The sequence below is a fragment of the Episyrphus balteatus genome, chromosome 3, assembly GCF_945859705.1.
Source record: "Episyrphus balteatus chromosome 3, idEpiBalt1.1, whole genome shotgun sequence".
NCBI lineage: Eukaryota > Metazoa > Arthropoda > Insecta > Diptera > Syrphidae > Episyrphus > Episyrphus balteatus.
In genome coordinates this window covers 125,424,139-125,437,767 of record NC_079136.1, presented here as the reverse complement: position 1 = coordinate 125,437,767, position 13,629 = coordinate 125,424,139, and the positions used below count along the sequence as shown (strand labels likewise).

Genomic DNA, 13,629 nt, shown 5'->3' with positions numbered 1-13,629 from the left:
ATAGGGGGTACCCCAGCACCCGTTTTGTTGCCCACAATCACTCCCCACATGCTAATTAATCACATCCACTTTTATGCGAAACCTAAATTTATCCCCACAGCAGATAAGTAGAAAATTAATCTACAAGATTAACAAAGAGAGAGTGCACTTGAAGCTTTGAAAATAGGGGAGGGCGGGGTTTGTGTGTACCTCGAGTATATATACGAAAATTGAATTTGTACACAAATTTAATTGAAAAACTTTATTCGGGTAGTTCCAAAGTTAAAAGTTCGTCTTCAGTTTTGTTGTTCTGGGGGGGCTGAGAGTATATTGGGTGAGGGGGTTGATACTACCCCCCTCCACCCATATTTTGAAAACAAATTAAAAGTTGTTAAGTTTGCGTCCACTAACCTTTTCGTCTATATACTGACTATTATAGAGAAGAAGGACTTCATGCAGGACATACTGTGGGAGGTAAGAGAGATCGATGACGACTTAACCAAACTAACCAACCAACAAACTAACAAAAACAAGAACGATGTCGATGACGATGATGCAGGAGCAAGTCCGTCTTCGTCGTCTAGCTATATAAAATCCAACAAATATATCCTTTTTGATCCTTTTTGCCAAGTATAAACAGTAAAAATGTTTTATATTCTGCAACTGGAAAACTGATCTTTAAATCTATGAATCTCACTCTAATGGCATTATACCCGGAAACGGATACGCTTTTCAACCCAATGGCAAAGGCTTGCAATGTGCGGTCCACAAAAAAACCGCACACACACACAAGGTAGATATAGTTCGTTTGGTCGTCCTTGTCGTGTCGTCCGTCACCATTCGTCCAACGTTCATTCTGGTGTTCTTCCAATATTTATATATTCTCTCTCTTGTTCGTTCCGTTTCCTTGCCTTGTCTGGATTTCGACTTAAACATTGTAGTTGTAATATGTAGATGGCAAAGTTTATCTTCTTAGAGTGTAAACATGACCGGAAACTTTTGTCATGGTTGGAGAATTGAGATTGAGAGACTCGTTCGGTGTATATTTTGGTTTCCATATATAAAATACTCACTCTCTCTCTCTCAAACTCCTGTAGGGATACCTTAGGAAGGATATTTTGTGTGTAGATATGTCGGTCTCGATGGTGATGGTCGATGTTGGTGGCTTCTAGCCTTGGAACGGAATGTACACACTCTTGAGGAGTTTTGCTGCTTCTTCGCTCCTGCTGGGATCTCCAGTTTATTGTTGTAGGAGGTCTTGGATCCTGGCCTGGCTGTCATATTGACATAGTAATGTCGCACAGTAGTGCATATTTTGGAGATGGTTCATAGTAAATTACATTGGATTTTTTTGTTTTTTTTTTGTATACAAAAAATCTACAACGACTTTGCGAGGTTATTCTTATGAAATTGAAACTTTTATTTGATTTTGTTGTGATAACAAAAAAAGTTTTTGTTGTTGTTTTTTTTTTTTGTGTATGTATGTGTGTGATAAACGCTAAAAGATGTATATTAGGAAATTTGATAGTATATAAGCTTTTATTCGATTTGTAAATCAAAAGAAAAAGATACAGATGGACGATGAACGGAAAGGTCATAATAAAAGGATTCTATAAAAATTTTTTTTTGGTAGGTAGGTAATTTTCGACAAAAATTTTATTTTTGTTTACTTTGTATAAAGTTTTTTTTTGATAGATTACCTACTTCTTTAAGATTTTAAGAGAAATATAAACCAGCAGATGATATTTAATGTCAAAAAAAAAAAAAAAGTTTATATGGCGAAGTTAAAAAAGCTTGAGAGAGGAAAAGCAAAATAATATTAAATGGTTTTTGAAAAGATAAACAATTTGAAAGAGATTAAACGATAAGACTTTTTAATAGACAACAGTGTTTATTAGACTGATTAAAAAGAAAAAAAAATTTTTGTTAAAAGCATTACCGAAAATATTGTTGGAAATGACGAAAAAAAAATACTGTAAAAGTTGCAGCCGCATCGCAAATTTCTATTTCCCATATTTAATGGTTCATCGAAAAGGCTAGATTTAATCATTTTCTTGTATAAAATTGAACGCTCTGCAAAATTGCATTTATAAAATTAAAAAAAAAAAAAAACGGACGCGAAAAATTAATTAAAATAATTTTTATTTGAACAAATAAATAATTCGAATTTATTGAAGAAATCTAATATGATAGTATTAGGGGTTTGAGAGAAGTTATATAAAAGGATCTGTGAAACCAAAACACAACATAGAATACAAATATTCGAAAATTTTGCCAAAATTTTTGAAAAAACCTAAAAATTTCATCAAAAAATCGGAAAAAAAAATGAGAAAAAATTACTTTTTATATTTTAAAGTCGAAAGCGGGGGTAAATCAAAAAAATTAATAAGAGCTTTTTAAAGCCCGAATGAAAGGTGCAGAGGGCTATTTTACAGTTCACACACAATTAGATTTGTGAAATTTTTCGTTTTTTTTTTTTTCGTCTAAAAACATGAAAAACAAATTTCCAACACCTAATATATCGGATAATTTATTCTTATTCTATCAGCTTAAATTTTCTTTTTTGTTTTTTTTTCAACTTCGTAAGAACACTTTTGACACTGAGATATCGAACTTTGAATGGAAAAGCATATTTTTGTCTTTAACCATCAATATCTCAGGTACCGCTGGTTGCACTAGAAAATTAAGGAGTGTTTTTAAATCTTGAATGAACATGTAGCTCCTCTCGTATTAAAATTCTAATACGACCATTTTTAAGGGAGTCTCTTGCATGCAGCCTCTTGAAACATCTCAAAATGTTTGGATTTTTGTATATACCCTAATTTTCTCCACTAGTTTGTTTAAAATATCCCATTAAATCACTCAAAAAAGTAATGAACGGCATTTCGATTTAACTGAGAGGTGACTTTTCAAAGGGATTAAAAGCTGAAACACAATCACGCTTTGCCGTCGATTTTGACAACTGCGAAAAGTTCAACTATAGGAAATCTGTGTATCCTCACACAATGACGCTTTTCTTACGTACGCTTTTTTTGACAAACGTAAGGAAACGTAAGAAAGCGAGCAAAAGTTCAACCAGACTGAACTTTTGCTCGCTTTCTGACATTTAACAGACATAGTTACAGTCACCCACATTATTATTGCGCCAAATGTGAATAAAAAAAAATAAATTATTGCAAAACTATGTGTGTTTTTTAATTTCTCTAGGTATATAGATTTTGCACAAAAAAACGACATCGAGATATTTTAAATCAAAACAATTTACGTATTAAAAACAAAAAAAATTTAATGATGTTTTGGACTGAGTTTTATTGTTAAAAACAATATATTTTGATTGGTTTTGTTTTTATAACTATAGGATTAAAGAATAAACAAATTTCTATGCATTTTTTAAACACATTAATATCCTTTTTCATTTTTCCACAATTAAATCAAGATAAAGACTTGGCCCAATAATTTTGTGAGTGACTGTGTTTTTTTTATTTGACAGCAGATTTTATGTTGCAATCAGCTGTTCAAAGTCAAAGTGACAGAAGCGCGCTTTGAGGATTTCTCAACGTAACGCAACGAAGCGACGCCCTAAAGCGTGATTGTGTTTCAGCTTTAAGAATAGCTATATTTTTTTCTATTCTCGGAAAATCAAAAAAAATTAATAACAAAATTGAAATTTTCCCATACGATTTTTAGTTTTCAATGGCTTTTAGAGTTAGTGGAATCAATTTGCTGTTTTCATTAAATTATGCGGGTGAAAAAAAGAAAAACAAATTCTGGCAAAATATCGAACGAAATTATATTTAGAAACTGTCATTAAAAGATATAAAAAATTTATTTGGATCATGTTTTTTTTTACATAATATGTAACTTCAAAAATGTAGAGAAAATTTTATAGAAACTAAATTTGTGTTTTTTATTTTATCTTTAATAAAATGAATCTTTTTTGTAGTTTTGAAAATTTCAATAGATACAACACTTTTTAGTTAAAACTTTTACTTTATGATGGCGTATACAATATAAGGTACTATTCTAGAAAAATACTGTCAAAAACGTTAACAACAAAAAAAAAAAAAAAAACAAATTTTTGGGATCGAGTTTTCAATAAACTCAAGTTAATCCAGTCAAATAAGGGTTTAACCTCGGAATGAATGTTAGTAGAATTTTTTTTTACTCAATATCTTCCTTTTGCCATTCTATAACATATCTCAAAAGTCTAGAAAAATCTCATGTCCGCTTGTCGCGATTTCAAGGTCAAATCGCGAAATGGAGATTTTCAAAATTAGCAAAAATAGGCTATGGTATTATATACACATATGATACATGATTTCAAGATATTTTTTAATACTGATTCCAAAAAATCTAAAATCAAGACAATCTGACGTCTCTGGAAAAAGTTATACCTGTTTTTCATCTGTCAACTCATATTATTATAACAGTTGCAAACTTACTGCCGAAAAACCCTTAAAAGTTATGGTAGATGAACCAAATTTTGCATGAAGATTTTAGAATCCATCATTATTAAAAATCGAAACAATCCATTACAAAAAATATATATACCTACGAAATATTGGTATTTTTTGATGGAGGGGCAAATTTTAGGATATGCACTAAAGAAGATTCTTGTTCATCTTAGGAATAAATGCTAATAGGCTAATTTTTTCATTTTTATCTTTGTTTGGATATTCTTTAACTACCCGCAAAAATCTAGAAAAATCTCATGTCCGCAAGTCCTAATTTTCTTGGTTTGAAGATAAGGTGCAGATTTTAAAAAATTGAAAAACTACACTTCAGATATTTGTGTCAGATCAACATGAATAAGGTGCATTACTTTTCAGGGATGGTCAGGTTGATTTGTTTGTGAGTTTTGTTGGAATAAGTGTTAAAAAAATACCTTTAAATCATGTCGCTTATGTTGGTAAACATATAAAAATTTAAACTTTTCTTATTAATTTTTTAAAATCTGCACCTTATTTTCAAACCAAGAAAATTAGGACTTGCGGACATGAGATTTTTTTAGATTTTTGAGGGTAGTTAAAGAATATCCAAACAAAGATTAAAATGAAAAAATTAGGCTATTAGCACTTATTCCTAAGATGAACAAGAATCTTCTTTAGTGCATATCCTAAACTTTGCCCCTCCATCAAAAAATACCATTATTTCGTAGGTATATATATTTTTTGTAATGGATTGTTTTGATTTTTAATAATGATGGATTCTAAAATCTTCATGCAAAATTTGGTCCATCTACCATAACTTTGAAGGGTTTTTCGGCAGTAAATTTGCAACTGTTATAATAATATGAGTTGACAGATGAAAAACAGGTATAACTTTTTCCAGAGACGTCAGATTGTCTTGATTTTAGATTTTTTGGAATCAGTATTAAAAAATACCTTGAAATCATGTATCATATGTGTTTATAATACCATAGCCTATTTTTGCTAATTTTGAAAATCTCCATTTCGCGATTTGACCTTGAAATCGCGACAAGCGAACATGAGATTTTTCTAGACTTTTGAGATATGTTATAGAATGGCAAAAGGAAGATATTGAGCAAAAAAAAATTCTACTAACATTCATTCCGAGATTTACCCCTTTTTTCTCCTTATTTGACTGTATTAAGTAATTTTTTATCACATCATTCAAAGTGCTAGAAATTATAAAACTTATAGCGAACAAAATTTATTTAATATCTTAGCTTTTAAAGGAAAAACTCCGTCGGGTTTTTTCCGTGAACAATTGTAAAAAAATGTAGCGTAGTGAATTTTCAACCGATTTCTGTTTTTGTAGCAATTCAAAAAAAAAAAAAAACTTTTAAATCGATTTTAGTAATAGGTACCTATACTTGAATTGGAACATGTTATTTTTAATAAAATTTTATTTAAACATCATCTAGTTTTTCATACACCATAATCAATTTTCCTTATAAGAAAAAATAGGGATCGGGTCAAATTTCTAGCTTCAAAATTCTGCTTTTCAAAATTCTGCTTTTTTAACGAAAATTCTGTTTTTCAAAATTCTGCTTTTTTTCTATTCTGCTTTTCAAAATTCTGCTTTTTAAAATTCTGCTTTTCAAAATTCTGCCAGTATTATACTTAAACAAAAAAATTCGCAAATATTTTTTAAAATGCATAGACTGACTTTCTTTCAAATAAATTCTGTAACTTATTGGAACCGATGTTGTTTGATACAAAATATTAATTTTCTTATTCAAATTTTTGAATATTCATCTTTATTTGATAAATTAAAAAATTTTGAATTATTTTCGGAATGTTTGTATATGAAAAACCTTTTCTTAATATTTTCAAATTTATTCATTTATAAAACAAAAATTAATATGCATTCAAAGATTGACAAATTACTAAGGTAAGTAATCAAATAAGCAGATAATTTTTCAAGAAGTTGATTTTACAGAATTCTGCAAAGAATTAAAAAAGGGTTTGGAAAATGTCAAAAAGCGCGCGCTTTTTAACATTTTCCAAACCCTTTTTTAATTCTTTCCAGAATTTTGAAAAACAGAATTATGAAAAGCAGAATTTTGAAAAACAGAATTTTGAAAAACAGAATTTTGAAAAACAGAATTTTGAAAGCAGAATTTTGTAAAGCAGAATTTTGACCCCGGCAGAATTTTGACCCCAACCCGAAAAAAATAGTTGGGCTTAAGTTTTAGTTCTGCACAGCTACTGTACCTACATTGAATAGTTCAATTCTTGACTATTATTTTTTTATTTTATATTCAGATTAATGTGACGTCTCATAGCATGAAACTATTGGGCAAGCAATAATCTTATTTATAAAATTAAGATAATAAATTTAAAAGTTATAAAATAACAAATAAACCTACATACATACAAACAAGTCAGGTGTAAGGTCTACTTTCGGTTTAAAAGTATAGTAACATTTAAAGCAAACCTCTATTTTCCTTCAATGTATTCCAGAAAGTTTTGTAAAATTGATAAAAATATTATGTATGTAGATGCGTGGGTGTACTAAATCTTTTTTTTTTTTCAAAAGGTGATTAAGGCACAATTATTACAATACTTAACAAGAATAGGTCGATATTTCTCCATAAAATATGATTTAAAAATTCTGTATTCTCTTGTTGTATTGCTATATCAATGAGATTTTGCGTGTTGGCATCAGAGGTCAAGTATGCCATGAAAACTGAACATAATCCGATCTAAAGAAAAAAAAAAATACTAAACAATTCATTGATTACAAGAAACGTACATAAATATCGTAAATACAAATTTCCTAGAAATATTTCCTTTTGTTATTTAAGTTATTATTCATAATGATGATAGACTCAGGTCTTTTAAAATGGAACTAATTTCAAAATTTAAAACTTTCTATTTCAATATTAATAATTTAACTGACAAATGCTAATTTTTTTTTTTTTTTTGGAAATTTTAAGCAAACCTTTCTGCCGTAGCCTACTAAAAATCTGAAAATATAATTTTTTGAAAGCTTGATTTGAAATTTATGTTGAATTTCTCAAAAGGTACGAATACCTTTATAGGATGAAAAAAAAAAAAATAAATTCTTCAGAAAACTTTTTCTAATTTTTTTTTCTGTTTTAATGGCTGTTAGAAAACTACCAAAATACATTTCCTATCGATTACTCATTTTCTGTTTTTTGTTTTTGCCCATATTTATATATAATAAATGAATCTTTTAACTCTCACTTAGAAAATTAATTTTCTTCTAATTTAAGGTTCACAAGAACAGATGAACATTGGCATGGATACGGAACGGATACCGGTTAGGTAAGGTATAGGTATAGTAAATAAAATATTTAATAGCAATCCTCCTTTTTTTCATGGAAAAACAAGAGAATTGAAGTAATTTATTACAAGTTCGTGTTATAACTTACAGCAAATATAAAAAAAAAAAAAAAAAAGTGTCACCGCATGCAAAAGAATGTTGAACGTTCATGTTTTATTTTATTTTTATTTTTTTGAACCAGAAAATGGATTCAACTTTAGGTTGACTTTTGACATTTTGAACTTAAGTGGTGTTTTATTTTTTTAATCGAATTAAGTGTGATTTTTTTTTAGCTTTTAAGTTTTTTGTCACACTTTAAACGAATTACAACATTTACTTTGGAGTACTAAACTTTTTTTTGGTAAAATATTCTACATCCTTAACTATATTATATATGAAAAGTTCGTTTGCCTTTTATCGTTTTCCTTTGTTAAATAGTGAACATTATATGCTTTAATAAATTCAAATTTCAAAGTTTTATGAAAATAGCAATTAAACAAAATTTCGTTTCGAAAAAAAACCAGTCAATTTGAAGTGATTCTCTTAAATATTAACTAAAACATCTTAACAACATTCCGAAGTTGATTTTTTCTGTGCGAAATACAATAAAAAGAAGAAACAATAGAGCTGAATAACCGTTTCTGAGTGCATATATAATTTTCGCAAAATTGCTAATGTTGAAATATATTTTTGTATTCATTTCGCAAAGCTGCAAAGGTTGACATAAATTTATGAATGTAAACATTTCGCAAAATGACAATAGACCAAATATTTTATTGTCCTTGAAGTAATTACATAAAATTTCTTACAATATAAACAATGTTTTTGTGTGTAAAGTACTTTGCAAAATTTGCGAATTATTCTTTGCAAGATTTTTTTCTTGAAAAATCAAAACTTTGTTTTTTTTTTTGAAAATACATACGAATGGCACTTTTTAATTTTTATATAAAATAGAAATTTTCGCAAACCACTAAATAGACTTTGCAAATTTCTGTAAACTTTTATTAAAACTAACAAAATTAAAAAGATGTGTAGTGAAGCTATTTCGCAAGTACCTACCTACATTTTTATTTTTATGCTTTTTTTTTTCTTAGAAAATGAATCTGATAAATTTACAAGAAATAGGAAATTAGTACCGTTTCAACTTTAAGTAAAATTTTGCGAATTTGCTAATTTGTTTAAATTAAACACATTTCTTGCGAATTGTGAAAATACCAAATTTTTGTTGTGATTTTGCATAGATACAAGCAAAATCTATTTTTGAAAATGTTGTTCTTTCTCTAAATAAGGTTCAAGGTGGAAAGCACCTTCGCAAAAAATAGTATCTTCTAAGTTGTTGCAACTGGAATTCTAAAGTTAGCATACTTTGCAAACAAATTTAATGCTTATTGATATTGGAAAATGAAAGGCAATTCAAAGAAAAGAAACACTTTTCAGTTTATTGCGAACCGTTCTAAGAAACGAAAATTGCAGCAAATTCCATAAACAAAATTCCAATTGGTCAAGAATTTTAACCAGGAAATCTTCAAGAATGTGTTTTTTACTCTGCTTTGTTTGTTTCTTGCGTAAATGCAAGCAAACAAAAAGATTTTAACGACTGAAGAAGCTCATTTCCACTGAATGGAATGTGGCCCCTTCATAGAAAAAATAACGCCAGTTATACCTTTACTTCGGGTATATTTAATCAGAAATTAGTTGAATTAACCAGAAACTAGTTAAATTTACCAGACATCATGTTAAATATAGAAGAAGTAAAATTATATCTGCATTATTTTCTCTTTGTTCATGTTCTCCAGATTTGATTGCATAGGTAAGATTGTGGGGTTATTTGGAAGATAAAAGCAGCTGAAGGAGAAAATTCATGCTGAGCCCAGATGTTCTATGAAGTGTTATAAAATACATACATGAACATAAATCGTTTGCTTATTTGAGGGATATTATATTTCATACATTATTCAAAAAATTTCCATAAATCATATTTCGTAATACCGAAATAAATTCTTAATACAAAATAAAAACGAATTAATTGTAATATTTCTTGATTCAAATTGTGGAACTTACTGTTTTGCATTCCACATTTCATAATAAAAAAAAAAAAATAAAATGAATTTTTAAAATTTAACAAACATAATTTCAGATTTTACTCAAAAATATAAATATTTAAAACATATCATTTTATATTCTAATATTTTTGCAAATAACACAGTTTCATGAATAGAAACGTTCTTTTACGTTCCACAACTGTACAACTGGAAATATATAAGGAACAAATCGTTTTACTAAAAATAACAGAATTTTCCACAATTCTTTAGTATTTTCCATGAAAATTGACCTTATTTAAATTTTGAAATTCATAAATTTACGTTAAACAACACATATATTTCACGAGAAACAATTATAATTTTTGAAGATATCAAATATTTCTCAATTTTTAATAATTTGTTGTCAAATTTTTAAGTTCCAATCTGTTTTTAACTGTGGAACATAGAATATAATTTATGTTCCACAACTGAAAAGTATTAGTTTCACTGAAAATATCAGACTTTTTCTTTTAAATTCAACATTATTTAAACTGTAGAACTCACAAAAATATACGTTCCAAACATCAATTCCTATTCAAATTTCGACATAATTTAAATTGTGGAACGTATATTAGTCCTTTCTTCCCATTTTCCCAAGTAATTAAAATAAAGTTCCTCTCAAACATTCATCTTCCGGTTCAAATTACCTACAATCATTAAGCATATATATTTCTCCAACTTGTGCGAGTAAAACCATTAAAACAAAAACCCACATCAGGAAATACTTCTTTTAAAAATATAAAACTATTTCAACAAAAAAAAAAAGGAACAGAAAAAAACAACGAATAACTGCAATTTAAAAATAAAAACGGCTTTTTTGTTTGAGGTGATGCGATGGTGTGTGTTATGGTTTTCATATTCCACTTGAATCCTTTTTTTTCTATTTTGACTTGTGTGGATTTTAATGGTTCTTAGAGGTTGCACATCAGAATGAAAGTGTTTGTGTGTGGAAAATGCAAAAAAATAATGTGGTAAGCCATAAACATCATAGCGCACAACATGCCAACTTAAGAGGCCCCGCAATCTTCTCCTAACCAAAGACACAAAAACCAGCCAGGATATTCCGGATATTCATATAAATTTTTTTTTTTTTCTTTCTTTTATAATAAAAGTGAGCTATGACATTTCTGCTAGACAAACAGACACAAAAACAAAGAGTTCATTTGCCGCGCCGCGCTCTCCAAACTTTACTCCTATATAAAATACTTGGTGTGCAATCTCCGTTTTCTCTTTTAATTTTTTTTTTTTTTTTTTGTAGGTAAGTACGAGGACACGACACGACATCAACAACAACAACGAGGATGATGATGATGATGATGATAAGGCTAAGTAGGTAGTAGAAAGTACACCCTATGGCAATGTGACAATGTGACTCTCTGGTGCTGTGATATGCAATGATGACAGTGAGTGTGGCGCACATCAACCATCAAGTTGACATTTTTCAATGGGAAGTGTCGCACAGGTTTCTGTCTCAAGAATCCCTAACATTAAAAACAACTTTAGATCCTTCTAGCAATGGGTAAAATACAAGTAGACAGTTTTTTTTTACACAAAATTTTACTTTTTACATCAAAAAACTTACAGTATCATCGACTTGAATATGTATTTTTATCCATTTATACAATGAAAAATTAGATCCAATATGTGTTTGTGTAATCCTCTTGAATTTGACAGAAAAACTTCACAAAATAAATTTTTTACACCTCGTGTAAATTTTTTTTTACACTTTTATTACTTTGTAACTATTTTTCTTTTACATGCAAATGCAATTTGGTTTTACCACCAAACGAAGGGTATTTTTTTGCAACACTCTATAAAATTAAAAACCCAAAAAAATACCGTCTTAGCCGCACATGATGATGGCCCCTTAAAGGCCAATAAATAAACGTAAAAAAAAAAAAATACTCAAAATAACAACAACGATGGACGCGAGATATTTGTGGGTGGTGCGGAAAAACTTCGCGACACACAAGCGCCAGTAGGCAAATGCAAGTAAATTCTATCCAAAATTAACGTTGCAAGTCACGTTTCTTTTCAAATCGCAAAAAAAAGGTTTAAATGCAAAAAAGGGTTAACATAGGTTTGGTTAGGCGAACTAACAATTTTGAAAGAATTTTTTTTTTCTTCAACAATTAATAAATATTTAAAAGTAAAAATCGTTTTTTTTTTTTTTTTTTTTTGAAAAATTCTCTTTAATCCGTTCAAGTTAACAAGCTAGCTCTGCTTCGCGTAAAAGTCACTTTAACACTGACGAACAACCCTCACGCACTTTATTGCTCCAACTTCATCAGCCAATTCAAATAGGGCATACACCACACTGTGTCGACATCCACCAGAGAAGCAGAAGCAGCCAGCAGCAGCAGCATCGACAACAACGAAGACAACACGACGACGGTATTTTGCCGAAATGATTTTGACTCAAGTTCCAAAAAAGACGTTATCCCAATGCGGGTGGTATGGAAAAGATATTCACCTCGATACGACACATGTATTTATTTATACGAAAGGAAAAATTTACACATAAAAATTTTCCGACAATTGTCAAATATACACTGCCTGCGCTAGACTTGTCTCCGTTCGAGCCCTCCGATGGAGAATGAACTTGGGTCTTCTTCGTTATTATGTTGTGTGTCGGTTTCGTGTGGTGTCGTGTCCATCGTTGTCGTTGTCATTGAATTCCACTCAAAAAATTTTTTGAGTAAAAATTGTATTGCGCAACTCAACCATTAATATGATGTTGCTAGCAACATGTTGCTAGAATTGAATTTGTTATCAAAAATGATTTTTTGTCAGCATCACTGACCTCACTAACACGAGTTTTGATAAATTTTTGGACGAGAAAATTCAATTTGAGTTAGAATATTGTGAACTTGATGAGAAATGAGGTCGATTGTGATGGAAAAGAGGGTTGCAAATTATATGGCAACATATGCATAAATGTTGCTTTAAATTATTTTTGGAATTTTTGGAGATATTTTTCAAAAAAAAAAAAAAAATGTTAGAATCAAAATGATTGATTTTTATCAAAAGGAACACTTTCAGATTCTTAGAATCCCCCCCCCCCTTTTCCCCTCTCTCTTCTCATCATTTTTTAAGGAAAATGAGAGAGATTTTTCGATTAAAGGTTTGTCATCGTCACTTTTTAAGTGTTAATTCACATATCTTCTATAGAGATCACAGAAGCTTTTAGGCCTTTTGAGAGATGTTATTAAAATTTTTTTTTTTTTTGTTTTTGTTGGCCATATAAGGAGAGTTATAAGCTATAGGCATGGTAGAGGTTTATATAATGCGATTAGAGAGATGCACTGAAACATGCAGGAGTGGTCAATTTGGTTATCGCAAAGGCTATTTGAAAATTATGTTTTTTTTTTTGTGATGCTCTAGATTTTTTTTGTGTGTGTGTTTTTTTTCTGTGTGACTTGATGGGTGGCATTCCATATCTCTCTCGTTTTGAATATTAAATGGGGATATGGATATAATTTGTTGGTCTTTTCGATAAATAAATAAATATGAATAGGTGAAATATTGACAAACTTGGTATAGGTTTTTGATATAATTAATCTTCTATTTTTTTTATGTGTGACATAAGATGTTACTTCAACTTTTGGATTTAAAATGCAAATATTGTTTTAAGGTTTTTGAGTTATAATTAATTTTGCTTTCATTTTTTTGAAGGTATTTTTAGAGATTTGAAATCAGTGGGCATTGGTTTGGATACGAATATCTTCTAAACGGTTAAAGCAATCAATTTGATGTCAAGGAATTTTTTTATAGAACGTTTAAGCCCCTACAAGAATACATCTTGTTTATTTGA

At 29.3% G+C, this 13,629-nt stretch overlaps 1 protein-coding gene across 3 annotated transcripts in view; it reads right to left on the bottom strand.

Annotated features, from left to right (window-relative positions):
• The window catches only part of LOC129916821 (protein madd-4-like), a 129,810-nt gene extending 117,414 nt beyond the window's left edge, over positions 1 to 12,396 (bottom strand). For all 3 annotated transcript variants that reach the window (XM_055996991.1, XM_055996992.1, XM_055996993.1), the window contains exon 1: positions 11,398 to 12,396. In XM_055996991.1, coding sequence (XP_055852966.1) covers positions 11,398 to 11,405 — 8 coding nt within the window. In that variant the 5' untranslated portion in view covers positions 11,406 to 12,396. The remainder of the gene's footprint in view (positions 1 to 11,397) is intronic.
• Positions 12,397 to 13,629: the final 1,233 nt, after the last annotated feature.